This window comes from Kockovaella imperatae (assembly GCF_002102565.1).
Source record: "Kockovaella imperatae strain NRRL Y-17943 chromosome Unknown BD324scaffold_3, whole genome shotgun sequence".
Taxonomy (NCBI): Eukaryota; Fungi; Basidiomycota; class Tremellomycetes; order Tremellales; family Cuniculitremaceae; genus Kockovaella; species Kockovaella imperatae.
In genome coordinates this window covers 1,015,748-1,040,618 of record NW_019028943.1, presented here as the reverse complement: position 1 = coordinate 1,040,618, position 24,871 = coordinate 1,015,748, and the positions used below count along the sequence as shown (strand labels likewise).

The window sequence follows — 24,871 nt, the reverse complement described above, 5'->3', positions numbered from 1 at the left end:
AAACTTTTTATGGAGACTCGGAATAAAGGATGCATTGGAATAGCCGAAAGATATCACAGACAGGATTCACAGCTTGGCGTCACGATGCGAGGTGTGAAGATGCGCGAGTCGAGGACCAGCTGAAGCTATGAAACCCTCCTCCATCCACCTGATGATCATCTTGATGATGAGTGCCTCGTCAATCTCGCAGAACTCCCAGCTGCCCCGGCCTTCAAGGCGATCTTTGGCAAGTGTGGCTGCCACCGCCACATGCTCGAACGGTTGCGCTGGGAACAAACCAGAAGAATAATAGGGCAGAAGCTTGGGCGCCAGGACCCTTGAGTCTTTCCTATGCGCTTTGAGGATGTCCAGCCATTGGTCATACGGCACCGCTCTAGCTCCACCTGGTAGTGCTCGCTGAGTCGCTCGAACAATTCGCCTCCACGGGGTCGGGTGAGGGTTTGAAAAGTTCCAAACGGGGATGTTGCCACCAGTGTCCTCGTGATGCACCACTGCGGCCACAAGTCCTTCTGCGAAATGATCGACTGGCATCCAACTGACCTGATCCTTCCCATCAACATACGCATACGGGACGACGCCAAGGACAGAAGCCGCTTGAATGAGAAGGGGGATTGCCTCGCGCTGATTCCAGATGCCATGCTGCGAATCGCCACAAATCTGACCAATGCGAAAGATGCCTCCTATTAGCCCATATGCCCTAGCATAAGCCATGAGGTGGTCCACGATCCACTTGGCTTTGGCGTAGGAGGGAGGGATGATCATGTTTAGATCATGGTTGATGCCTTCGGTCACCGTGCCCGTCGTGGAGAAAAAGTATGCCCCTACTGAGGAGGCAAAAAAGAGTCTGGATTCAGTGGACAGAGCAAAGTTGATCAAGTCTACAGCATTATCGATGGCATCCTCAAAATGACCCAAAGGTCGAACGAAATTGACCGGCCAAGCGAAATGAAGGATAGTCAATGGTTCTAAAGGAAGACAGTCGAGCCAGGCGTCCGACCCATAGCTGATGGCGGGGCATATGATGGATATTCTACTTTCCTCGAGGTCGGCAATAGACGGCAGGAGACGGCTCTGAAGCGCCTCGTCCAGCTTGCCCCTGGCCGCATCAGGTGTTAGGGCTCGAGATGGACAGATGATCTTTTGGGCAGTGCCACGTTGGACCAGGGAGTGAAGAACGTGCACCCCGATGCCTCCTGTAGCCCCGGTAAGAACGACAGTGGGTTCTGACACCGGTGACAGCAATGGAGTACCATGGTCTGACTCGATACGACTCTTGGCAGCCTCAAGGAGGGGTAGAACACCGGAAATGTCACCGCCGAACACCATACTGACAAGAGAGAGATCTTTACAGTGACAATATACTTTGAGGTGATCCAGGTAACAAGCAGTGCTGAAGGTCTATTTAAACTATCGACATCATGGCAGAACCCTAGTCAATTCTTGTGCTAACGCCCCACTGACATCCATCGGGATACCTTTGATTGGTGGAGGTCATGGAGGTGCGAGGTCCAAGTCATACTTATCGCCGCGGTGGCAGCCGCATACTTTGCTCTGAGCTCGGACCCTGTGAGGCTTACCATTGCTCCGTGTTCGGAGCCATGACACATCCTGCCCGACGGTACCTCTGTGATAGGGGGCATTCAATGAACACTTTGGTACAGTACATCGGTATTCTGCCACCATGCCACACTCGAGCCACGTGTCAGCTCTGGGGACTCCACAGCCCAAAAGTCGGTTTCACCCGCCGGGCGGAACGCTTTGTTTCCTTTCACCACTGTGTGTACCGAGGGGGCCAGGCGAGGCGGGTATACACGCATACTTGTTGACATCTCGCTCAATTTGACGATCTCACAACAACGACTGGGAACGACTTTGAACGCGCAAAGTGACACGATATAGAACATTGACGAGACGAGGCCCCTTGCTTCACGACACTTGACGACCGGTCACGATTTACGCCCTTCCTTATCAACACGTTAGTCTCGTCATCGGTCAGGGGAACAGGGCAGTGGCCTAATAAGCTGGTATCGGAGTTCAGTCATTGAACTTCTATCTTTCTGACTACCCACCACTCGACATCTGGCGTCATGGACAAGGTCGACAACCTCGCCGGGTCACCACCCGGAGCTGCTCCCATACCTCCCCTCAAGAATCCTAAATACCGTCATATTGCTCGATCCGCTGCAAAGCGAGAATCCGTACAGATGCTAGGATCTATCAAGGACCTTCAACTCCACTTCTCGCGCGCCGGACTGGAACATCGTGATGGTGTTGGAGCTGGCGTCAGGGGGTTTGGACCGGTCGAGGAAGGCGACGAGGAGAATCATCCGCCCGGCGAAATGCGAAAGACAGTACCCCCCAGACCATGGAAAGAGGTGGAAACACCTCGCATAGATCCAAAAGAAGCTATGAGAGAGGCGAGGAGTCAAGTTGGCAATGTCAGGAGTCTCTGGGGCTTGGGGATGCCTTCATCACCGTCCATGGCCTTCTCATTATCCCCGTTGTCGCCCGTCTCTCCCGCCAATCCGAAACACCAACAGGATACCAGAACAACGCTAGTCAGTACCGTTGAAGCTATCAGGCGGGTCCGGCAGCTCGCCTTGTCGGTGTCTCATCCAAGCATTGGCGGCCGTCGCCATTCTGGTCCAGCTGCCTTGCTCCCTCCCAAAAGCAAACCTAGAGCATCACTGTCGACTCCCTCTCGACCGAATGCGCCACCTCGGGCTGTCAGCTCTGGTGTGACCGAGAGGAAGAGTAGTGTAGGCCCTGACCAGAGACCTGACGAATTGGCACAGCTTCGCAAAGTAGCCATTGAAATCCTTCACGGTCTGCGCCACCTGGAAGAGAGGCTCCGGATCGAGCCTGTAAGTGGACCAGTGGACATTCCAAATGCCGGCCAGTCGCCTCGACGAGCCATGTCACCTGGCGCTGCGGACGAAAGCTCAGGATCCTCTGTCCCCGACACCAACGGTACCGCCAGCTCTTTCACTGAACCTGAGTCCTATGATTTGGAGGAGGAGGAATACAATCTGAACGATTTCGCCCAAGATGAGAAGGAGCACGCGTTGACTTGGGAAGAGAGGCTCGTCCAAGAGAACAGGATGTACAAGAGCTGGGAAGAGGAAGAAGCTCGAGTTGGAACCGTGAGGGACTCGATCAGGCGATGGGTCGGTGTCGTTGAAGGCTTATTTGGTGTGAGAGATCGGGGTGGCGTCGAGGAACTTGAGACTTGGGTGAAGGAGGATATGTGGAAAGGCTGGTCGATGGGTGAGTCTGGCTCAGTTGGCTTGCTAATATGAAGAACGAGCGCATGCGTTCCTGCTTGCCAACTTGCCTCTCAATCTTCAGCTCGTGATACCCAATACCAGAACTCCAGAGTTCAGGCAGGCATTTTTGGCTAGACTATCGTAGGACTGTTGCAACGTCTTTCGGCTAACTCTCTCAGTGATGGTTACCTACTCGCCCAAGCACTGAATATTGTTCTTTTGACGTCATCTAAGCCATGGGGCTTCATTTCCGAAGAAGATATACACGACACCCTCAAGTCGGACTCCACGCTGAGCGGCTCGACGATACCCGACGTTGTCGAAGATAAGAAGGAGAAGAGCTGGACCTTTATGCGGATAGGAAATCTGACATGTTGGGCTGCGTAAGTCGAGCTCCCACAGTCCGCAACTCACCCCCTAGGGCCCTCAAGCACCGCTACAACCTTCCCATCCACATGCCGGCATCAAGTTCGACATACCTGACCGTTCCCCCTTCCCTCCCTCAACCTCGTTCCGCGGAATCACCCTCGCCCACACTTTCACCCAGCATGTTTGGATCCCCTCTCCCTCCGGAACCACGATTCGGTCCTGCGAAGCGCAAAGACTCCAGGATCAAGGAGAATGCCGCTCGTGTAGATTTTGACCCCGTCACTGTCGCCAAACGCGGCGAAGGATGGGAAGAAATGTTGGGTGGGTTATTGAGGGTCTGGGTAGAAGAAGCGGCGAGGGAGGTCAAAGAGGATGTCGGACTGGATCTCTTTGAGGAGGAGGGCGACGACTAGGAGCGTCTTGAAGGTCTACATCCTATCGGTATAGAAATATCTGGCTGACCGGCTCGTCATGCCATGCATCTTTCCTATTTTTTCCCTGCAGATCCGCCACGCAGAGAATCCTCTATTTGGCTCGAGATTCCATATTCGTCTGTATCTTACCCTACTTTCACTGCTATTTATCCTCCCTGCTTCGGCCTGTCTCCCGGTCCTCGGTTTCTGAAGATGGACAGCAAGGCTCTCTCCGACGCAGTGAAGGAGCTGAATGAGGCGAACACCGCGGGAAAGACAGAGGCGAGTCTCTATTATAAGGAGAATTCCTTCTGGTTACTTTGTCGACTACCTCGCTTGGACATGAGCGAGACAGGGGCTCCCTGCGTCTGCTCGCATCCAACGCAGCTGAGATTGGCGGACAGCAATCGTCGAAAGAGATTGGGAACGAGCTGACTCATGGCTTATAGGATGTAACGAGGCTGTTGGAGAAGCTCAGAAAGGATGTCCAGCCCACTGAGGAGTTATTACGGGTAAGTTTGGCCATACAGCTCTATACGATATCTTTGCCTCCTTCTCTCATCGCATCACCTGGACTTGAGAAGCGGACGTTGAGAAGCGGACGAAATCCTTTACGTAGCTCGACATTTCTCCAATCTCCTTCAAGAAGCATGTGGACGCCGAGCTGACTCCCTTTTAGTCCTCAAAAGCTGGTGTCGCCATTGGCAAGCTCCGCAATCACTCCACCCCTGGCGTCTCGACTCTGGCGAAAGAGATCGTCAAGTTATGGAAGGACGCTATTGAAGAATCCAAACGGAAACGAAAGCGAGAAGATGGCGATAAGGACGATGCCGTGAAACGGGTCAAAGGAGAGGGTAGGTCGATTAGGCTACCAATATGCCAGGTGAATTGACGCGTGGCTCAGGTTCCTCCGCTGCCGCGTCCCCGGCGGCTGCCTCTCCCTCTGGTGCATCTCCGGATCGCAAGCCAAGAACCGAAGCGGTGAAGTCAGAGGTCAAAACCGAAGCGTCTGGCTCCTCTCCCCCTCGTCGTCCGCCTCTATCTACCATTGATTCATCCCGTAAAGATCCACGTACAGCCGCCTCGGATGGAGTGGAGAAGACGCTCAGAGCAGAGGAAGCGGAAGGAGAAGATGTCAGAGACAAATGCGTCGTCATGATGTATAACGCACTGGCAGGAGATAGCACAGCAGGTGAGAGAATGCAATCGACCCTTAGATCTTGGCTCATAATCTCTTAGACAAAAAGATCTTGACTGAGCGGGCGAGAGGTATCGAAAAAGCAGCCTACGACTTGGTACGAAATACAGGAAACGAATATCGTGCCAGTAAGTCTGTTGTACTGGCTTATGAGAGGCTTTGGCTGACGGCCAGCAGAGATGAGATCACTCTTCCTCAATCTCAAAGACAAGCAGAATCCTGCTCTGAGGAATGAGATTGTTCTTGGGTACATTGAGGCTGCCAAGGTGGCAGCTATGAGCAAAGAGGTGGGCAGAACGGATGGATTGTCGGATCTGTCGCTCATATGCCACAGGAAATGGCGTCCGAAAGCGTTCGAGCTCTGAACGAAAAGCTGGCTAGTGACAATCTATTCAAAGCCAAGGCCGTAGGAGAGACTCAGGTCAGCTCCATCATGCTTCACCATCGGATCTTCCAGCTCATCCTGCTCAGGCTGAGACCGATGCATTCAAATGCAGTCGATGTCAGCAGAGAAAATGCACATATTATCAGATGCAGACGAGGAGTGCCGATGAGCCGATGACTGTGAGTGTGCTTTGGGGTGTCAGGAGAGCGAGCGCTGATCTTGTCGCAGACATTTGTGACGTATGTTTTCTTCACCCATGATTGCTTCGTTTGCTGATATGATCTTCTCGGTTCCCCTCTTCAGCTGCACAGTGAGGACCTTTCGCATCCCGTTAATTGTCGACGCTGACCCCCTTTAGAATTGTGGCAACCGATGGAAATTTAGTTGAGACGACGGTACAGTCACAAAGCGAGTCGCTGTTCTTGGAGTTATCTGGACGGTCTCACAGCATGAGATGCATATCGTTCCCAAGGCGCTCAGGCGCGGCTGAATGTCTGCATCCGAGTCTGGCCGCGGTGGACCACCCAACATGTTCGGATGGGTGTCGTATCCGACAAATTAAGGAATCGCGCACAGAAACTTCCATTTTGTCTTTGCAATCACCGGCGTATTATTCAGCTCTTCGCTGCCGACTCTTCTTCGTATAGCTAGACGTTTCGTTTCCAAACTGTCACTCCGACTAGGATATAGAGCTCTCTGCTCAAGTTCCTCATCTTTGAGACCGACCAGATCTCCGAGCTCAAAGTTTCCATTCAAAAGGACGATTCATACCTCTAGTCCTCCTCCACCCTCTCAAACCAGATCCATCTACACGACCCCTCTTCCTCTGCCTTCTTCCTCTGATACTTACAACGACAGCAAGAACTCCAAGATGACACACGTGCCTGTTCATGTGGAAGTTAAGGAGCCCAAAGCTGGAGGCGAGAAGAGCAAGAAGATGCATTCTCAGGTTGTGATCATTGGCTCAGGACCTGCCGGGCATACTGCTGCCATCTACTTGGCTCGAGCGAATCTGAACCCGGTTCTGTATGAGGTAAGCGAGGCGGAGCATACGCGCAGGGTTCGAGCTGACTTGAACCATCAGGGTATGCTGGCGAATGGGTGAGATCGCATGTCATGGCATCTCTCAGGTTCTGCTTACTAACGTGCTGGTGATAGGTTCGCTCCGGGAGGTCAACTGACCACCACCACGGATGTGAGCTATGCCAAGTGAAGTTTGAGAGCCAGATCTGACTGTATGTAGGTCGAGAACTTTCCTGGATTCCCCGATGGTGTCCGTGGGCCTGAAATGATGGACAAGTTCAGGTTGCAGAGGTCAGCGCGACCCAAACGAGATTCCGATGCGGCTCTTTGCTCACTCCTCACAGCGAACGTTTTGGCACAAAGATCATCACAGAGACCATCGTCCGCGTCGATCTCTCTCAAAGACCGTTCAAATACTGGACAGAGGGTGAAGAGGAGGAACAGGACTTTATGACTGCCGATACGTATGTTTAGAATCCACCCCCGCTTGCACTCATGAGGATCACTGACTTGTGCATAGGATTATTCTCGCAACAGGAGCTTCTGCTAAGCGCCTCAACCTTCCTGGAGAAGACACTTACTGGAACTCTGGTATCTCCGCGTGTGCGGTCTGTGATGGAGCTGCCCCGATATTTAGGAACAAGCCCATCGCCGTGATTGGAGGCGGTGACTCTGCAGCTGAGGAAGCGACTTGTGAGTGTGATGCTGGGACTAGTGAACGGGATCTGACATGCTGCGAAGATTTGACAAAGTATGGTTCTCATGTTTATGTGCTCGTCAGGAGAGACGAATTGAGAGCGAGTAAAATCATGGCTAAGCGAGTGACGACCCATCCGAAAGTCACAGTCTTGTGGAACGTGAGTCACTCCGCGTCTCGTGCACACTGTCATTGCTGAGATCGCGCAGACCGTGGCTGTCGAGACCAAAGGTGACGGAGACCTCTTACAAAGTCTCGTCGTCAAGAATGTCAAGACTGGTGAGACCAAGGATCTCCCTGTCAATGGGCTGTTCTACGCTATCGGTGAGCCATACAGTCCCCGAGTGTAGCGGATCTAGCTGAAATTTTCCTCTAAGGCCATGAACCCGCCACGGCTCTGGTGAAGACTCAGGTCCAAGTTGATGAAGATGGCTACATCCAGACTGTTCCCGGAACTGCCCAGACCTCCATCAAGGGTGTTTTCGCAGCTGGGGACGTCCAGGACAAGCGTTATAGACAAGCCATCACCAGCGCAGGATCAGGCTGTATGGCGGCTCTTGAAGCGGAGAGGCTGATCTCGGAGGAAGAGGCGGAGGACGAGAACATTCCGACTGATAAAGTCCACGTCCCGACAGAGGGCTATATGGGAGCAGACAAAGAATAGACAATGAATAGGAGGACGCATGTGCTTAGATGCATGTGTGCTTCTTCGGTTAAAAACACCGGTAGTCAGAAACTATAGTCCCGCCATGATGTCCTTGACTGCATCTGCAGCAGCGGCATCGAGATCCTCTGGCGGCGGCGGAGGCGGAGCAGGACCGAGGAACTCGTCCTAATTTCGTTAGGTTTGTCATTTGATTTTCGACTCACTTCTGGCACACTCGCGACGAGGATCGTCCTCCCAGCGAATTGTCTCCCTCCGATGGCTTTCATAGCCTTTTGAGCTTGTTCAACTTCCTTGTACATGACATACACTCGTCCAACTCCGGCCTCTTCGTCTGCCTTTCGATTCTTCTCCGCGGTCGCAGCTGCCGAATCGGAGGGCTCCCATTTCTTCGACTTGGGAACAGGTCTCGGAACTCTGACTCCTTCGACTTCCCCATACTTGCCACATTCGTCTGTAATGTCCTCGAGAATCTCCTTGTAATCTTGTTCGTCGTACAGCTCGTCGGCAGTGACCATGTTGAGGAGTAGCATGCATCGAGTCTCGAGCTCTTCGCCTCCAATGGCGGATTGGAGAATGTTGGTCACTGGATTGTCGTCAGCTGCTGGGACCTTCATTGTCTGAGGTACGATCTCCACTCACTGCTTGAAGCCATGTATCCTGCGGATCCAGGCAGAGCAGCCTGTACACCAGTGTTTCTACCCACAGCTGCCCGCTGAACAATCAAGGTTCTGTCGCCCAGTTGGAAGTTGTGCAAGCCCTGAATAGCCAGGTCCGTATTGGCAGGGTCAAGGTATTCACAAAACGCGAAACCCTTGGAGACACCGCCGGCCGCGGTACCTTCCTTGACGAGGTTGAAGCTTCGCAGCTCTCCAAACGCTTTGAGCAGCTCCATGACCTGCTCGTCGTTGAGGTAAGTTGGTAGACCCCCAACGAACAATTTGTTGGGCGTATCGGGAATCGCAATGCCACCGATGGGTCCGAGAGAAGGGTCGATTCCGATGTAGTCCTTAGGTCGCTTGACGCGTAATGGACTACCTTCATACATCGTGCCATCGAGAGCCATGGCAGCGGTAGCCTCGTCTGAGGTACGTAGCTGGACTAGTCAGTCCACGATCAAGAGTTGAAACCTACCTCGATGAAAGCAAAGGACTTCTCCGTGTTTATTTGGGCTTGAGCCACAGGCTCTCCGGGCATGTCGGCTGCCAGCTTCTGCTCCACCAAAATCTTGTTGAAGAACTCTTTGAGCTGATCCTCTGTGGTTCCATCGGGCACCCCTCCGATATATAATCGCTTGCTCTGTCGTACGAGAGAGACGGTCGCGACGTTACCGGGAGGGAAAGCGCCGGCGATCATGGACGAAGGTACGCCAAGGTGAGCCGGAGGGGGAATTCGACCAGGTCCGTACGTGAAGAGACCTACACATCAGTACGGCAACAAAGCGACCTCCCACCTGTCATCTTAGCCTCCATGGCTCCGACTCCGTCGAATTGAGCAGGTGCCATGTCCCACAAGGTCGGCTCGACGACGCGTTCCTCCAACGGTAGGGTCCCCGGAGGCGTTGGGCTTCTGCCGGGACTGCCTCGGCGACCACGTCCATCTCGACCTGAATCTCTTCTTCCTCCACCACCTCCACCACCACGCCAATCATCCCTCCTCCCACCACCTCCACCTCCCCCATACCTATCTCCACCTCTATCTCCACCTCTATCTCCTCCCCGATCATACCCTCTCATCGGAGCAGCAAATGGTTCCTCTTCGTACCGCGGTGGACCTCTTCTATGCCCTCCCATAGGTTCTGCAATAAACTCGGAAGGCATGTCATCTCTCCTTCTAGGTGGTGGTCTCCTGAAACGATCCTCATCTCCTCGATCGTACCTGTCATTTCGTCCATAATCTCGACCACCACCTCTTTCCCTGTCATGGTCTCGTTCTCGATACCTGTCTTCTCGATCGTCTCTATCACGATGTCGCCGCTCGCGATCTCGATGGTCCCGGTCGCCATCTCTGTCACGGTCTGAGTGGCGATGTTCTCGGTGATGCGAACCGTGACTTCGGCCTAAAGACAGTCATCAACATGAATATATGTAGAGTTCCTTCGCTAGACTCGCCCTCTTCGTCCCGTTCTGCTTTCGCGTACGAAGACGCAGCGGCCTCAAGAGCGTCTGAATAAATTAGCATGTCTATCATCCAAATGATTGCCAGCCTCACCGTATCCTGAGTCCATATTGCAGACTCCTTGCGACCCTCCTCGAGGTTGACACTGAAGAGTTGTCCCAAAATTCCATGCTGGTTCGGAAATCCAACACCCCGACCACGTTGTGCGAGAATTGCTTCCGTTGTCCAGCTTCTCTTTCGGCGAATCACGGCAAATTGATCAAGGTGGCACAGAAGGACGAGGGCCTGCTGTGGTCATTTGAATCTTGCAGATGGAGGACTGTGAGGTACAGGTGCTGGCGATGGGTACTCGACAGCGCATGGACATCAACTGGATAATTCATGATGATGACACTATGTACAGGACTGTACAGCAGCGTCAAGTTCAAGGGAGTTCAGGGGCACGGTGCGCACGGTAATATCTCGACGTCGTGTAAGGGGGAGGAGCCTATGCTACAGGGAGGAAACAATCACGAGGCGGTGATGTGTTGTGTGGATACTATCGGTGTAGGCTGGGCAATCGTACAGGCACATCATCCCGTTCCCTGCCATTTCTTGACAACAAAACTGATCAGAAAGTACGCGCCAAAGAACAGTAGGACGACTACGATGAGAAGGCCAAAGACTGAGAGGCATGTCTTGCATTCTTGTCTGTCTCCTGTCCGGCGTCAGAGGGCATTCTCTTGATACCGTGCTGCAGGACTCACGTCGCTCTGCGTCACCCGGAGCGTCGATGACCCTGACCATCATTCGCTCGGGCGGAGAATATAGCAAGGATTCCCAAGCATCTTCAGTGATCTTGCCCCATCCAATGGGTTTGCCATTGTCTGTCGTCTGCTTAAGCGCAACGGAGAACTCAATCCGATCGATAGGATAGTCGGCTAGGGTGGGGAACGCTCGTTGACAGATTCGTGCGGATTCCTATACAGGAGGAATCGATCATTCAATCCTTGCACCACGTCGTCGATGCGTACCACTCACCTCTCGTGTCTCTCCCAGGACGGCCAGAGCATGCTCCTCGGATCCCGGGACAGGGTATCTCGGCGTGAAGGTGTAGGTCACACTGATTTTGCGTGTAGATGACTCTCCATGACGAGGTGGGTAAGCGAGCGATGGATCCGCCGAAGTCGATAGGCCCCTTTCTGCGGCATCGGAGGAGAGCAGGGAAGTCTCTTCAAGGCTATCACGATGTAGCGTCTCGTACTTCGGAGGGTTCGACATAGTGAATATTACAGGTAGTCAGATGAGATACCTGGCAGAAGGGAGTAGAAGTCAAGCACTCCACTATGCTGTGCAATATTATTATTCATACCCGGATACCCGGAGATTGTCTCAAGTCCCCTCAAGCCCATATATGGCTATGATATTGCTTGGCTGTATCAATGTCATCCGTTTGATACACTGTCTCCATTCACAATTGACTCTTTCCGAAGAACTTTAGGGGATGAGCCTCCTGTCGGAGATTGCTTGGCTGGATCAATTACGAGGATATTATCATGCAATTCGAGTTCGACCTGCATTTCGATTTCACGGGGTCTCTTTGCTCGGTCCCATACCTGCGAGTGACTCGGAAAAGCCACTGCAGCCCCTCCTGACTCACAGCCTGAGCTCCGGGCCGTGATCAATACTATGCCACGGCCATCCGACGGCGCTGCTGACCAGCAAGCAGGTACAAAAATGACCACGACTCCCCTCTTCTCGGCTTTATCGGTCGTGTGCCATTCTTAGTCTCATGCTTGACCGGCTTGAAGATGATCCGGACGAGGACATCTCACGCGACAGGCTAGTATACCAATCGGTTCAGAAGTCATTGATCAGACCCATCGCTGGATTCTGGTCATCATCTCGGTTCATCGCACTTGCTCACCCAATCACATTAAAGCGTATTATCAGTTGCTGCCTAATTAAACTGCCACACTCGTCTTCCCTGCCCCCCTCTCTCCCTTTCCCCCGCCGTGTCCTTGACAAGTTGTGACGAGTCAAGTATTCACATATCCGAAAATCGCTCTTGTCAAGTGAACAGCAAGAGCACGGCATAGCTGTCCTAGGTAGACATAGAGACAGTCTAGAGGGTACTCTTGGCCCTCATCTGCTACCTTTTGGTCACCAGGCCTCCCCTGCATCAGCTCGCAACGCTTCGCCAAGCGAGTATTCCATCTATCGTCATTACGTTTGTCTCCTCGAACTAGCATAGCGATAGATAGACAGCACGGCAAGACGGAATGACCCATCCAGCTCAGCCTCCTGTGAGTCGTAATATCTTCCTTTCCCTTTCGTTATCGCCCCTTTTGTTTCCCCTCACACACGTTTGTGTCCCTCGGGCATGGTGTAAACATGCCGAAGTTGCTTCCGAAGACTCGCAGATGCTAGGCTTTGTCTTTGGTTTCTACCTCTTTGACATTCAGAGCTTGCGCTGACCATGTCCCCTTCTACGCACTCGCAGATCGAGGCATGGGCACGCAGCAATGCTCCCCTTGAAAGCCCTGGGCTAGGACCAGCCCAAACGTGAGCTAGATTCATCGCTTCCTTCATTGACTTGCCAGAATCTCTGGACTTCGAGAGAAACAGGCTGGTCATGAAGGTCCGCTCAGGAAGGTGCTTGTTGCCAATCGAGGCGAAATCGCCATTCGAGTCTTCAGAACCGTACACGAGCTCGCCATGTCCTCCGTCGCCATCTACTCCTTCGAAGATCGCATGGGTGCTCACAGGTACAAATCCGATGAATCTTACCTTGTTGGCAAGGGCATGACCCCAGTTGCCGCCTACCTTGCCCAGGATGACATCGTAAGGATTGCGCTCGAGCATGGTGTAGACATGATTCACCCTGGGTGAGTTGAAATCTGCCGGGACACTCCTAAATGACCCAGATACGGTTTCCTGTCTGAGAACGCGTCGTTTGCGAAGAAAGTTGAGGACGCTGGCATCATATTCGTCGGACCTCATCCAGAGACTATCGACTCCCTCGGAGACAAGACCAAGGCCAGGACATTGGCTATGAAGGTCGGCGTCCCAGTCGTCCCCGGTACTCCTGGTCCTGTCGAATCCTACGACAAGGCTGAATCCTTCATCAAAGAGTATGGCTTCCCAGTCATCATCAAAGCAGCCATGGGAGGTGGAGGACGAGGAATGCGAGTTGTCAGGCACGAGAAAGACTTCAAGGAGAGCTTTGAGCGAGCTGTCAGTGAGGCAAAGAGTGCTTTTGGAGATGGAACAGTCTTCATTGAACGTGAGTGATCCCGTATAGACCCAAGCTGAAAATCAGGTTTCCTCGACAAACCTCGCCACATTGAAGTCCAGCTTCTGGCCGATCAGACCGGCAACTGTGTTCACTTGTTCGAGCGAGATTGCTCAGTGCAGCGAAGGCACCAAAAGGTGAGATCCGCCCTGGGGGAGTTGGGGCTCACGATAGGTTGTTGAAGTCGCTCCTGCCCCTCACCTTGCGCAAGAGATCCGTGATGGCATTCTGGCCGATGCGCTCAAGCTCGCCAAAGAGGTCAAGTACCGAAACGCTGGAACGTGCGAGTTCTTGGTCGACCAACAAGGCCGTCACTACTTCATCGAGATCAACCCACGAATCCAGGTCGAGCACACAATCACAGGTGAGCAGTATTGGACGATAAACGGCTGACCGGGGCAGAGGAAATCACCGGAATCGACATTGTGGCTGCACAAATTCAGGTCGCCGCCGGAGCTACGCTCGAGCAATTGGGCCTGACACAGGAGAATATCCACCGTCGAGGATTCGCTATTCAGTGTCGTATCACCACGGAAGATGCTGCCGCTGGATTCCAGCCTGATACTGGAAAGATTGAAGTTTACAGATCTGCAGGTGGAAACGGTGTCCGATTGGACGCCAGCTCTGGTTACGCAGGGGCTCAGATCACGCCTCATTACGACTCACTTCTCGTCAAATGCTCAGTCTCCGGAGCGACGTATGAAGTCGCACGACGAAAGATGCTGCGTGCTCTCGTCGAGTTCCGAATTCGTGGAGTCAAGGTCAGTAGATCCAGTCGCGCCAAGCTGACCTGCAGACCAATATCCCCTTCCTGTTCCGATTGCTCACTCACCCTGTCTTCGAGTCCGGCAAGACATGGACCACCTTCATCGATGACACTCCCGAGCTCTTCAAATTGGTCAAATCGCAAAACCGAGCGCAAAAACTGCTTGCCTATCTGGGAGACTTGGCTGTCAACGGATCCTCTATCAAGGGTCAGATGGGCGAGCCGGGACTCAAGACTGAGGCCATCATCCCGCAAATCAGGGATGATGCTGGCAACGTCGTCGACACCTCCGTCTCTTGTCAAAAGGGTTGGAGAAACATCATCGTGAACGAGGGACCAGAGGCGTTTGCTAAGGCTATCAGAAGCTACAAGGGCTGTGTGAGTGATACAAACTCTTCGTCACTGACCCCAAAGCTCATCATGGACACGACGTGGCGAGACGCTCATCAGTCCCTCCTTGCCACCCGTATGCGTACCGTCGACATGGCCAATATCGCCAAGGAGACCAGTTGGGCCCTGCAGAACGCCTACTCCCTGGAATGCTGGGGTGGAGCGACCTTTGACGTGGCCATGCGATTCCTGTATGAGGACCCCTGGGACCGTCTCCGAACATTGCGAAAGCTGGTACCTAACATTCCCCTGCAGGCTTTGGTTCGGGGTGCCAACGCTGTCGGATACACGTCTTACCCTGATAACGCTATCTACGAGTTTTCCAAAAAAGCAGTCGAGGCTGGTCTGGACATTTTCAGAGTCTTTGATTCGCTCAACTACTTTGAAAATTTGAAACTCGGTATCGACGCTGCGAAGAAGGCTGGTGGTGTGGTCGAGGGTACCGTCTGCTACTCTGGAGATGTTGCGAACCCCAAACGTACAAAGTACACTCTGCAATACTACCTTGATCTCGTCGACCAGCTCGTTGGCGAAGGGATCCATGTGCTTGGTATCAAGGACATGGCAGGTCTCCTCAAGCCCGAAGCTGCGACCATGCTCATCGGAGCGATCCGAAAGGCCCACCCTGATCTCCCTATTCACGTCCACTCGCATGACACTGCGGGTATTGCCGCTGCGTCCATGCTTGCCTGTGCCAAGGCAGGAGCCGATGTCGTAGACGTCGCTATCGATGGTGAGTATATTCTGTGAGTATGGCTGACGAGTAGACCTCTCCGGTCTGACCTCCCAGCCTGCAATGGGAGCCGTCTGCGCAGCTCTTGAGCAGACCGACTTGGGAACTGGTATTTCTCACGAGAACATCACCGCCCTCAACATGTACTGGTCTCAGATCCGTATGCTTTACGGTTGCTTCGAAGCCAACGTCAGGGCTTCTGATTCGGGAGTCTTCGATCACGAGATGCCCGGAGGGTGAGGCTTCAGCATCCCCGACTAAGCTAATCTACAGTCAATACACCAACTTGCAATTCCAGGCCACGCAGCTCGGCTTGGGTACTCAATGGCTCGAGGTCAAGAAGAAGTACATTGAAGCCAACCAGCTATGTGGAGACATCATCAAGGTCACTCCTTCGTCGAAAGTCGTCGGAGACTTTGCCCAGTTTATGGTATCGAACAACCTCACCAAGCAGGATGTCATTGATCAGGCTGCGAAACTCGATTTCCCCAGCTCGGTCGTCGAATTTTTCCAAGGATACCTTGGTCAGCCGTACGGGGGCTTCCCAGAACCTCTCCGATCCAACATCATCCGAGGCAAGGAGAAGATTGATCAACGTCCCGGTCTCGGCATGAAGCCACTGGACTTTGCAAAGATCAAGGCTGAGCTCAAACAAAAGTATGGGAATCACATTAGCGACTACGATGTCAACAGTTATTGCATGTACCCCAAGGTCTTTGAAGAGTTCCAAGGATTTTTGGAGAAGTATGGAGATCTGAGGTGGGTCGTGGCCGACGAAAGCAGCTAATTGCAGTGTCGTGCCTACTCGTCACTTCCTTGGCAAGCCTCAGATCAATGAGGAGATGCCCATCTCGATTGAGAAGGGAAAAACATTGACCATCAAATTATTGGCTGTGGGACCTCTGAACACTGAGAAGGGTACTCGGGAATGTTTCTTTGAGCTCAACGGAGAGGTGAGCAAGACACGGATGATCTGGAACTGACGACAGACTCGTGCGGTTGTCATTGACGACAAGAACGCTGCTATCGAGCAAGTCAGCAGAGAAAAGGCCACGAGCGATCCAGGCAGCGTTGGATCTCCAATGGTGAGTGACAGCACGATGCATAGCTGACGTGTTTCAGTCTGGAGTGGTCATTGATGTCAGGGTCAAGGAAGGTCAAGACGTCAAGGCTGGAGATCCTCTTTGCGTCTTGTCGGCCATGAAGGTAAATTTGCAACCGTTGAAGGCGCCTCTCTCTGACCCTGTCGCCAGATGGAGTCTGTTGTCTCTTCTCCTGTGTCTGGAAAAGTCAAGCGCGTCCTCGTCAAGGAGAGTGACTCGATTGCCCAGGGTGACCTCACTGTGGAGATCACACACTAGTATCATGAGCGTGTCCGAGGGTTTCATTTCATAGACGTTTTACAGCAACCATATGCAAAATATACGAATTGTCACGGAATCAAATCTGTCTACGCGTTGTGGAAGAGGCGTCGCGTGGCTGATCACACTCGAGACGGACGCGTTACCTTTTTTTTGTGTAATGTTCATCCATACTCTGATACATATCTTCACTCTCGCGTCGCTCTTCTGCCTTGTTCTTCTTCTACAAGCATCGACAGTCTCGTATCAGTCGCCAAGATGGCCACTGCTGCTCCAGTAGGCGTACTGCCAGTCGCAAACTTCAACATCGATTACAATAGTGAACTCGAGGGAATCGAGGATTTCCTGTCGCGTTACGTTCGTGATAGGTCTTCTCGGACCAGACGGAGAAGACGTCAAGAGGAGACTCAGGAGCTGCCCTCTGATGACGATGACGAGGCAGAGTCTCTCGCGGACGAAGTGGAAGATCTGGACGTTCAGCCTGGGAGGAGTAAAGCCAAGTACATGAAGATCTTGCGCAAGATTGCCAACCGTCAGACCTCTGAGATAGTCATCGACCTGGCCGATTTGAAAGAGGTGAGGTCCTGGGATTTTCGTCTCTGTGGTCTGTGCTGAGTGTCTGTCTAGTTCAAATCTGATCACACGCTTCTCCACAACATCATGAGCAATACTCGCCGGTACATTCAACTCTTCTCTGAAGCGATCGACAAGCTCCTGCCAGAGCCTGATGCGGACCTCGACCACACGGACGACGTTCTGGACCTTATCATGCAGCAGAGACGGCAGATAAACGAACAGATGGAGAATGGAGAGAGGGAAGGTGGCATGTTCCCTCCAGAGCTGATGCGCAGATAGTGAGTCAATGCAGCTCCCACAGACAGCTGACACTGTCTTTAGCAATGTCTACTTTAGGCCGCATCAAGAGGCTCTCGCTGTCCGCGCTGTTCGCGCGTCTCATCTCGGGCACCTTATCACTGTCCGAGGCATCGTCACTCGAGTATCAGAAGTCAAACCTCTCCTTCTCGTCAATGCCTACACTTGCGATGTGTGTGGAAATGAGATCTTCCAAGAAATCGCCTCCAAATCCTTCACTCCCCTCGCCTCTTGCCCATCTGAACAGTGCGTCAAGAACCAAACAAATGGTCGACTGCATATGCAGACTCGCGCTTCCCGATTCAGACCGTTCCAAGAAGTCAAGATTCAAGAAATGGCCGATCAAGTACCTGTCGGCCATATTCCCAGATCCATGACTGTTCACTTGTATGGCACCTTGGCGCGATCAGTCAATCCGGGAGATGTGGTCCATATCAGCGGCATCTTCCTGCCTACTCCCTACACTGGATTCCGTGGTATGCGTGCGGGCCTTCTACAGGACACTTTCCTCGAGGCTATGCATGTGCACCAGCTCAAGAAGCAGTATCACGCCATGGAGCTCACACCAGAGATCAGCGCTGCCATTCACGATCTGCAGGACGATTCGAATCTGTACTCTCGCCTCGCCAATTCAATCGCCCCTGAGATCTATGGGCACGAGGACGTCAAAAAGGCATTGCTATTGTTGCTCGTTGGAGGTGTGACCAAGACCGTGGGAGATGGTATGAAGATCCGAGGTGATATCAATGTCTGTCTCATGGGTGATCCTGGTGTGGCCAAGTCTCAGCTTCTCAAATACATCACCAAAGTGGCTCCAAGGGGAGTGTACACGACTGGTCGGGGATCATCTGGTGTCGGTCTCACTGCGGCCGTCATGAGGGATCCCGTGACGGATGAGATGGTGCTAGGTGAGTCCTGCGCCCGACAACGAGGTTCGATCTAATGCGGCCTTTCCTTTCTCAGAGGGAGGAGCGCTTGTCCTTGCCGACAACGGTATCTGCTGCATCGACGAGTTTGACAAGATGGACGAATCAGATCGTACAGCTATCCACGAGGTCATGGAGCAGCAGACCATCTCGATCTCCAAGGCTGGTATCACTACAACACTCAACGCCCGGACTTCGATCCTTGCCGCCGCTAATCCTTTGTATGGACGATACAACCCCAAAGTCTCGCCCGTCGAAAACATCAACCTTCCAGCTGCCCTTCTCTCCCGATTCGATGTCCTCTTCCTAATCCTCGACACTCCCACCCGTGATGATGATGAGCGCCTGGCTCAACACGTCACCTACGTTCACATGCACAGCGAACCTCCTGAGCTCGACTTTGACCCCATTGAGCCCACCCTCATGCGACACTACATTGCCGAATGCCGCAAGATTCGTCCCATTGTCCCACCCGCCATGTCCGAATACATCGTCTCCTCCTATGTCCAGATGCGGAAACAGCAAAAGGAGGACGAAGCCGAGGACAAGTCGTACACCTATGTCTCTGCACGTACTCTCTTGGCTGTTCTGCGTCTCTCACAAGCGCTTGCTCGCCTGAGAATGGACGAGACCGTCGGCCAGGGTGATGTAGACGAGGCTCTCCGTTTGATGGATGTTTCCAAATCGTCCCTTTACGAATCACAACGGACAGGCGAGGATCAGACGGACACCTCGAAAATCTTCCGCATCATCAAAGACATGTCAAAGGACGAAGAAGACGACCTCACTATGCTCGATGTTCGTGCTCGTGTCTTGGCCAAGGGCTTTACAGAGACTCAACTTATGGACGTTGTACTAGAGGTGAGCGAATCAACGAGGTGGATTGCTTATGTCAGTACGAAAACATGGGCGTGCTCATGCGCACTGCTAATGGAACGAGGATACGATTTGTGGCTGCAGACGATTTCTAGGATGCATATGTTTTACACTCTCAACATGGTCAGCTTCGATCCGCTGACACAACTGAGCCAATCGCCAGCATCTGAAAAGGCTAGGTTGTTCACTTGAGCATCGGCTGTCCAAGCTTTGACGGGTCGAATGTCGACGGAAGGAGCGGGACTGGGCGTAGATCGTCGTGATGGCGTCGCAGGCGGAGAAAGGGTATATGAATTGCGCGAGCTGGGATTTCTAGAAGGTGCTCTGGGAGTGGGAAGAGTGGAGCATAAATCGTACATGAGAACTTGACAGTCGTCGCCTGACATTCAGCACAGAGTCTACCATTGCAAGTCTCACCACAACTGGCTATCCATCCACCGCTCGACGCGCCCGGTGAATCACCCGGAGCGCCCCAACCGATAGCGCTCAGGGCGCCTTGATGACCTCCAAGTTCAGCTACCGGTGATCCGGGACTCCTCATATCCAAGATCAGGGTTTTGTTGTCGTCCATGCCAAAGCAAGCCAGCATGTGCCTGGTGAGGTCAATGACGTTTGTGGGCATGCGACTTACTGTTCACTGTTGCTGAATGCTATCCTGGCCAAAGGTGTATCGTGAGATGATTCGTACAAGATGGTCGAGTGCTCTAATTGTCGGAGATCAAACGCTCTCAGTGATCCGTCTGCACCAACGGACACGAAAATGTCTGGAGATTGGGGGAGCCATGCCCTGGCATCAGCCTCCAATGTGGCGTGCACTAGCTCACAGGTCGTACACTGCTCTGTCATGAGCGATAAGCTGTGTCAACGCCTGGGACGTGTTGATATCCCATAGCGTGGCTGTGGTATCAATGGAACAGGTGACGATGGTTGAAGGCTTGACTGGGTTCCAAGAGAACGATGTGATGGGAGGTAAACTCATCTGTGGAGATTTGCTCTGCCCAAATCAGCTCCGTTGGCCCAAGGTCAACTGACATTTGTCAACACGCTCCTTGCTCTCAGTACATGATCTTCCTCTGTCCAACCGTTCCGTCCCACAAAGCCTTTCCCATTAGACTCCCAGTCTTTTGACAAGTCCCAGATCCTCAGCACGTCTCCCGTCGTGGCTAGCAGCTCCGCTCCGCTATCTGAGTATCCAGAGAGACCAGCAGGCTCCCACCCGACTTTAGTAGCTGGAAATCCGATACCGACTGAAGCGATCTGACGAAAGTCTTGGCCAGCCTGCTGAGTCGGATCAACCACTAGAAGTTTGTTGGTGGGGCCAGTGACCAATGTCGTGAGGGCTGTGCGGAGCGGATTGCTCGTGGAATGAGAATACCCGACACCGTACAGTGGATCTAGTGAGGTGAGCGGCAGTGTCTGACGTCTCACTCACATTGCGCACCGTACTGTAAGAGGCGCGACGACGCCATTGTGGTCAGCTAGCCTGTTTCATTGGCCAATGTTCCCTCGTTTTCGAGCTCGTCGTCGCTATGCAAGACACGAATCGGACAGATTGGTGCGCGCCGACGCTCCGACGGCAAAAGGGAGTTCACCACGTGGCATCTCGGAAGCTCGATCGCATTTCAACCTTGATGTTCTGAACCGTTCTGACTCGGTCTTTGAGCTCTAGACAAAGTCCAAGGGCGTCCCGGCTGACGGGACGGAATGTCTAGTGCAGACTATGTCGCCAAATACCACCGGCGACGGGCACTCAAGGAGCAGGTCGAGACATACTGGATTGACGAGCCAAAGCGTTTGTCTTCGAGTCTCGTCATAACGCTGACCATCTCTAGGACCCGCTGGGACACTTGATTCATCTCTCAAGAAGCACACGACCCTCCTGAACCGGCTCAAGACCTCGTTGATGATAGGACCTCCAGAGGCTCTGATCAAGGAAATCGATGCGTTAACCCTGACCAAATACCTCGAAGAGATAGTTGCGGCGGTAGTGGAAGGAGCCAGCAGGGGAAAGGGGGATCCAGAGGCTGCTGTGGATGTGAGATGAGAGCCGACGCCGATACCATCTGACCTTTCAGATCATTGTTCACTTGCACACTCGCCTTACGCCAGACTTCCTGCCCATGTTGCTCACGTCGCTGCTGGCTACACTATCACCTACCGCCGCCATTGCCGCCGACAAGGACCGAGAGAAGGAGGATAAAGAGAGGATCGCAAAGCAGAGACCCGTGCTGAGGATCATTGCGGAGCTTGCCATGGCCTCTGCTTGGACAACGCCAGTTAAAGGCGTTGCAGAAGTAGTCAAGGTGCTGAAAGGCTTGGTGAGGAACCGCCTTATATGGGGAGGCTAACGACAGATGGCGAATGATCTGCAGTTCACAAATCTCCCTCTGCTGGCGGCTTTCCTCAAGCACTTTAGCAGGGCATACCTTGGTGCTACCGATTCAAGTCTCCCTGAAAGTATCGACGATCTCGTACCCATAGAAGCACAGCCCAAGATTCGTGAAATGTTCGTTGGGTATTTCAACCAGGCCAGTAAGACACTCGTCAAGGGCCAAGTCGTAAGTCCAGTCATCTTGGGCCCCTTACTGACCGTAACAGAAGCTCCTCGAACAGGACAAGCGTAATCACGAGGCGTATATCAAATCTGGAGAAATCTTCGAAGACCGGCAACAAGCCTACGAGCGAATGACTAAAGCCGTGGAGAGGCTCACGACTGGCGTGCAGTCCCTCGCAGATCTTCTCGGCCTGGAGCCTCCGACACTTCCCACGGCTGCTTCTTTGAGCCATACGGGCCTTCAGATCGTTGAGTCGCAATCGACTTTCAACGTACGAGATGACGGACCAGTGCCAGGAGGAATTTGGGATGATGAGGAGGAGAAGAGGTTCTATGAAGACTTGGTAGTTCTCAGGGATGTGGTTCCTGCTGGTCTTTTAGGAATCAAGGAGACAAAGCCTGAGCCGACGGTCGAGCAACAAGAAGCAGATGAGGCCGATGTCAAAAGACAGCTGGAGCAATTGACCTTGGACAATGCGAACGGCTCGTCAGAGATGGCAAAAGAGACCTCACGTTCGCCTGTAGCGTCACCAGTCCCGGAACCAGCGCAGATGGCGGATGATGATGTACCTGAAGAGACCATCGTCGAGGACGATCTGCAGTCTGGTCCAGCCGCTCGCCTCTCAGTCATTCTCGCCTCTTTGCCAGATGCTGTCAGTCGGGACATGGTTGACCGACTCGTGGTGGAATTTGCCAGCCTGAATTCGAAGGCAGCCAGGAAGAGACTCATCAAGGTGATTGACTCTCTGAGAGTGACATAGTTGACATTCAAGTTCTTTGGCGAAGTTCCCAAGACTCGAACGGATCTTCTGCCTCATTATGCTCGTTTTATCGCCACGCTGGATCCGTATATGCCCGATGTGGGCGCTGGAGTCTTAGAGACCGTGAGTTTGAGACGCCAAATGTTTACTTACCGGCCAGCTTGACGAGGAAATGCGGTATCTGCAACGCAAGCGGCATGTCAGAGAGCTTGACTCTTTGCGGCTCAAAAACGTTCGATTTTATGGCGAATTGGCCAAATTCAAAGTCGCCAGACCATACACGATACTTCACGTCTTCAAGGTCTTCCTCGATGACATGAAGAACAACGTCGAAAACATGGCTAATTTGCTGGAGACCTGCGGTCGATTTCTCTTACGAAACGAAGCTACCGCGGCCACATCGAAAAGTATGGTGGAACTGATGCGAAGAAAACAAAGTGCGATGCATCTTGACCAGCGCCAGAATGTAATGCTTGAGAATGCTTTCTACATGGTGAGCTGGGATTTTGTGGGCGGAAAAATCTGATGGCCAGTGTAATCCACCAGAGCGCGTCGCTCGAGAAGTCGTCCAGTTGCCCCCCATGCAATCCTTCATCCAGCATCTGCTACACGATGTTTTGATGAAACGTACGCTGGACAAGGTGCTCAAGTTGGTCCGGAAATTGCATTGGGATGATCCAAAGGTCCGTCGATACCAGTGTGACCCAGCTAAGGTCAGATATACAACTTTATACTCTCCTCGTTCACGGAGATCTGGGAGGTGAATTACGGCAATATCCCCCATGTCGCGGCGCTCGTCTACGATCTACAACGATATCACCCGGACTTCAGCTCAGCTGTGGTGGATCAAGTCATGGAGGACATACGGTCTGGGATGGAGGTGAGTCAAAAAAGACACCCAGTTGAGCTGAGTTTACAGGACAATGTCTTTAAATACAATCAACGCCGGATTTCCACGGTCCGATACCTTGGCGAGCTCTACATGTACCGTGTGATCAATGCTGCTGTCATTTTTGACACACTATGGTCCCTCATCTCCTTTGGTCACGCTGAAGGGCTGCCTGTCCCGGGACGGGACAGCCCAATCGATGCTGTGGACGACTTTTTCCGCGTGCGCCTCGTCTGCACCTTGCTGGACTCTTGCGGTGCTTGCTTCGACAGGGGTTCGCAGAAGCGAAAGCTCGATACTTTTCTGGTCGTCTTCCAACTGTACGTCTTCTGCAAGAGGGATCCGCCGGTTGATGTGGACTTTATGGTGTCGGACACCCTTGACGTGAGAGACGCAAAAAGAAACGGCGCTGATTGAGCTAGGTTGTGCGGCCAAAAGTGCCTCATCTGAGAAACTTCACCGAGGCAGCAGCAGCTATGGATGAGCTGTTGGCTACACAAGTTCAGGGTGAGTGATCCGAGAGAATCTCCTGCTGAAAGGCAGAAGAGGACAGCGAGTCCGAAGGCAGTGAGGATGAACGACCTGTTGTTCATGACGAGCCCGAGGATGCCGTCGAACCGGACGTCGAGCTCCAAGATCAAGACAGCTCAGATGAACAGGACGACGTCGTTGTCCTACGCAGCCGCAAACATGCCGAGATTGATCAAGATGCTCGGGACGATTTTGATCGAGAGTTTGCCAAAATATTGACCGATACGACCGACATCAGACGGGATCGTAAGACCGGCGCGCCCATATTTGATACTGCTGTGCCGTATGTCCGGAAACGACAAGACGATTCCGGACCCCTGGGAAGCGATCGCATGGCTTTTACCCTCTTGTCGAAGCGCGGCAATCGACAACAGCTGCGTAATCTCGATATCCCACTGGACTCGTCCATCGCCGTGAATGTCAGATCTCAGCAACAGCAGAACAAGGCCGAGCAGGAACAACTCAAGCGTTTGGTTTTGCAGAATGAACGAAGACAAGACAACCAAGAGAGATCAGGTGAGGATCGGAAAGTTTACGTATACTGACGACGGCAGCGATGGAGCAGGATATGCGATCCAGAGGTATCAAGCTACGATTTGTACCTCCTTGAGTCTGACAACAGGCGCAATGTGTCAACTTGCGAGCCTTGCTCGACCCTGCGTGGATCCTCGGAATCATCTCGAGAACCTTGAACCGCGCGTCGAGGCGTCAGAGGACAGTCACTGCCGCAAACAGGGCGGATACTCGACTGAGCCGTCAAAGAGGCGGTCCCCTTCAAGGTCTCCAAGACGAAATGCATGCGAT

General features: G+C 52.9%; 10 protein-coding genes across 10 annotated transcripts; 6 read left to right on the top strand and 4 right to left on the bottom strand.

Moving 5' to 3' along the window:
* Positions 1 to 16: 16 nt before the first annotated feature.
* BD324DRAFT_618987 (hypothetical protein) lies at positions 17 to 854 on the bottom strand. The gene has a single exon (XM_022015107.1). It carries the CDS (start codon positions 760 to 762, stop codon positions 67 to 69), a length of 696 nt encoding a protein of 231 aa, XP_021873110.1. The 5' UTR covers positions 763 to 854; the 3' UTR covers positions 17 to 66.
* A 922-nt stretch (positions 855 to 1,776) lies between these two features.
* Positions 1,777 to 4,132, top strand: BD324DRAFT_618983 (hypothetical protein). The gene is made up of 4 exons (XM_022015106.1): positions 1,777 to 3,267; positions 3,302 to 3,407; positions 3,446 to 3,649; positions 3,688 to 4,132. Exons 1-4 carry the CDS (start codon positions 2,088 to 2,090, stop codon positions 4,046 to 4,048), a joined length of 1,851 nt encoding a protein of 616 aa, XP_021873109.1. The 5' UTR covers positions 1,777 to 2,087; the 3' UTR covers positions 4,049 to 4,132.
* A 42-nt stretch (positions 4,133 to 4,174) lies between these two features.
* On the top strand, positions 4,175 to 6,147 carry BD324DRAFT_618978 (transcription factor S-II, central domain-domain-containing protein). Its single transcript, XM_022015105.1, has 10 exons — positions 4,175 to 4,330; positions 4,498 to 4,560; positions 4,728 to 4,902; positions 4,953 to 5,240; positions 5,288 to 5,374; positions 5,424 to 5,533; positions 5,581 to 5,667; positions 5,718 to 5,810; positions 5,860 to 5,941; positions 5,990 to 6,147. Exons 1-9 carry the CDS (start codon positions 4,262 to 4,264, stop codon positions 5,905 to 5,907), a joined length of 1,020 nt encoding a protein of 339 aa, XP_021873108.1. The 5' UTR covers positions 4,175 to 4,261; the 3' UTR covers positions 5,908 to 5,941; positions 5,990 to 6,147.
* Positions 6,148 to 6,231: 84 nt separating this feature from the next.
* BD324DRAFT_618976 (hypothetical protein) lies at positions 6,232 to 8,029 on the top strand. The gene is made up of 9 exons (XM_022015104.1): positions 6,232 to 6,664; positions 6,716 to 6,732; positions 6,790 to 6,826; positions 6,875 to 6,945; positions 6,999 to 7,118; positions 7,175 to 7,347; positions 7,396 to 7,511; positions 7,561 to 7,675; positions 7,729 to 8,029. Exons 1-9 carry the CDS (start codon positions 6,503 to 6,505, stop codon positions 8,013 to 8,015), a joined length of 1,098 nt encoding a protein of 365 aa, XP_021873107.1. The 5' UTR covers positions 6,232 to 6,502; the 3' UTR covers positions 8,016 to 8,029.
* On the bottom strand, positions 8,030 to 10,289 carry BD324DRAFT_618957 (hypothetical protein). The gene is made up of 6 exons (XM_022015103.1): positions 10,227 to 10,289; positions 9,469 to 10,180; positions 9,150 to 9,433; positions 8,658 to 9,111; positions 8,222 to 8,601; positions 8,030 to 8,183 (listed from the first exon to the last, which is right to left on the bottom strand). The coding sequence occupies exons 2-6, from the start codon at positions 9,833 to 9,835 to the stop codon at positions 8,088 to 8,090; spliced, it is 1,581 nt and encodes a 526-aa protein (XP_021873106.1). The 5' UTR covers positions 9,836 to 10,180; positions 10,227 to 10,289; the 3' UTR covers positions 8,030 to 8,087.
* Positions 10,290 to 11,441, bottom strand: BD324DRAFT_618954 (hypothetical protein). Its single transcript, XM_022015102.1, has 2 exons — positions 11,154 to 11,441; positions 10,290 to 11,093 (listed from the first exon to the last, which is right to left on the bottom strand). Exons 1-2 carry the CDS (start codon positions 11,391 to 11,393, stop codon positions 10,626 to 10,628), a joined length of 708 nt encoding a protein of 235 aa, XP_021873105.1. The 5' UTR covers positions 11,394 to 11,441; the 3' UTR covers positions 10,290 to 10,625.
* A 972-nt stretch (positions 11,442 to 12,413) lies between these two features.
* Positions 12,414 to 16,731, top strand: BD324DRAFT_618947 (carbamoyl-phosphate synthase L chain, ATP binding domain-domain-containing protein). Its single transcript, XM_022015101.1, has 14 exons — positions 12,414 to 12,677; positions 12,716 to 13,000; positions 13,040 to 13,398; positions 13,435 to 13,544; positions 13,582 to 13,771; positions 13,810 to 14,168; positions 14,204 to 14,551; positions 14,588 to 15,296; positions 15,331 to 15,532; positions 15,570 to 16,055; positions 16,090 to 16,249; positions 16,286 to 16,381; positions 16,419 to 16,502; positions 16,550 to 16,731. Exons 1-14 carry the CDS (start codon positions 12,592 to 12,594, stop codon positions 16,655 to 16,657), a joined length of 3,582 nt encoding a protein of 1,193 aa, XP_021873104.1. The 5' UTR covers positions 12,414 to 12,591; the 3' UTR covers positions 16,658 to 16,731.
* Positions 16,732 to 16,830: 99 nt separating this feature from the next.
* BD324DRAFT_598581 (putative ATP dependent DNA helicase) lies at positions 16,831 to 19,451 on the top strand. Its single transcript, XM_022013893.1, has 5 exons — positions 16,831 to 17,233; positions 17,285 to 17,511; positions 17,555 to 18,438; positions 18,494 to 19,317; positions 19,353 to 19,451. Exons 1-5 carry the CDS (start codon positions 16,916 to 16,918, stop codon positions 19,425 to 19,427), a joined length of 2,328 nt encoding a protein of 775 aa, XP_021873103.1. The 5' UTR covers positions 16,831 to 16,915; the 3' UTR covers positions 19,428 to 19,451.
* On the bottom strand, positions 19,440 to 20,959 carry BD324DRAFT_644852 (putative transparent testa glabra 1 protein; the record flags this gene model as incomplete). Its single annotated transcript, XM_022017602.1, has 6 exons — positions 20,765 to 20,959; positions 20,365 to 20,726; positions 20,157 to 20,326; positions 19,964 to 20,119; positions 19,750 to 19,925; positions 19,440 to 19,711 (listed from the first exon to the last, which is right to left on the bottom strand). Exons 1-6 carry the CDS (start codon positions 20,799 to 20,801, stop codon positions 19,440 to 19,442), a joined length of 1,173 nt encoding a protein of 390 aa, XP_021873102.1. The 5' UTR covers positions 20,802 to 20,959.
* Positions 20,960 to 21,036: 77 nt separating this feature from the next.
* On the top strand, positions 21,037 to 24,677 carry BD324DRAFT_649322 (armadillo-type protein; the record flags this gene model as incomplete). The annotated part of the gene is made up of 13 exons (XM_022017973.1): positions 21,037 to 21,124; positions 21,165 to 21,367; positions 21,408 to 21,650; positions 21,687 to 21,890; positions 21,931 to 22,620; positions 22,660 to 22,770; positions 22,808 to 23,140; positions 23,181 to 23,330; positions 23,366 to 23,527; positions 23,567 to 23,920; positions 23,959 to 24,043; positions 24,080 to 24,583; positions 24,622 to 24,677. 13 exons carry the CDS (start codon positions 21,037 to 21,039, stop codon positions 24,675 to 24,677), a joined length of 3,183 nt encoding a protein of 1,060 aa, XP_021873101.1.
* Between the last annotated feature and the right edge of the window lie 194 nt (positions 24,678 to 24,871).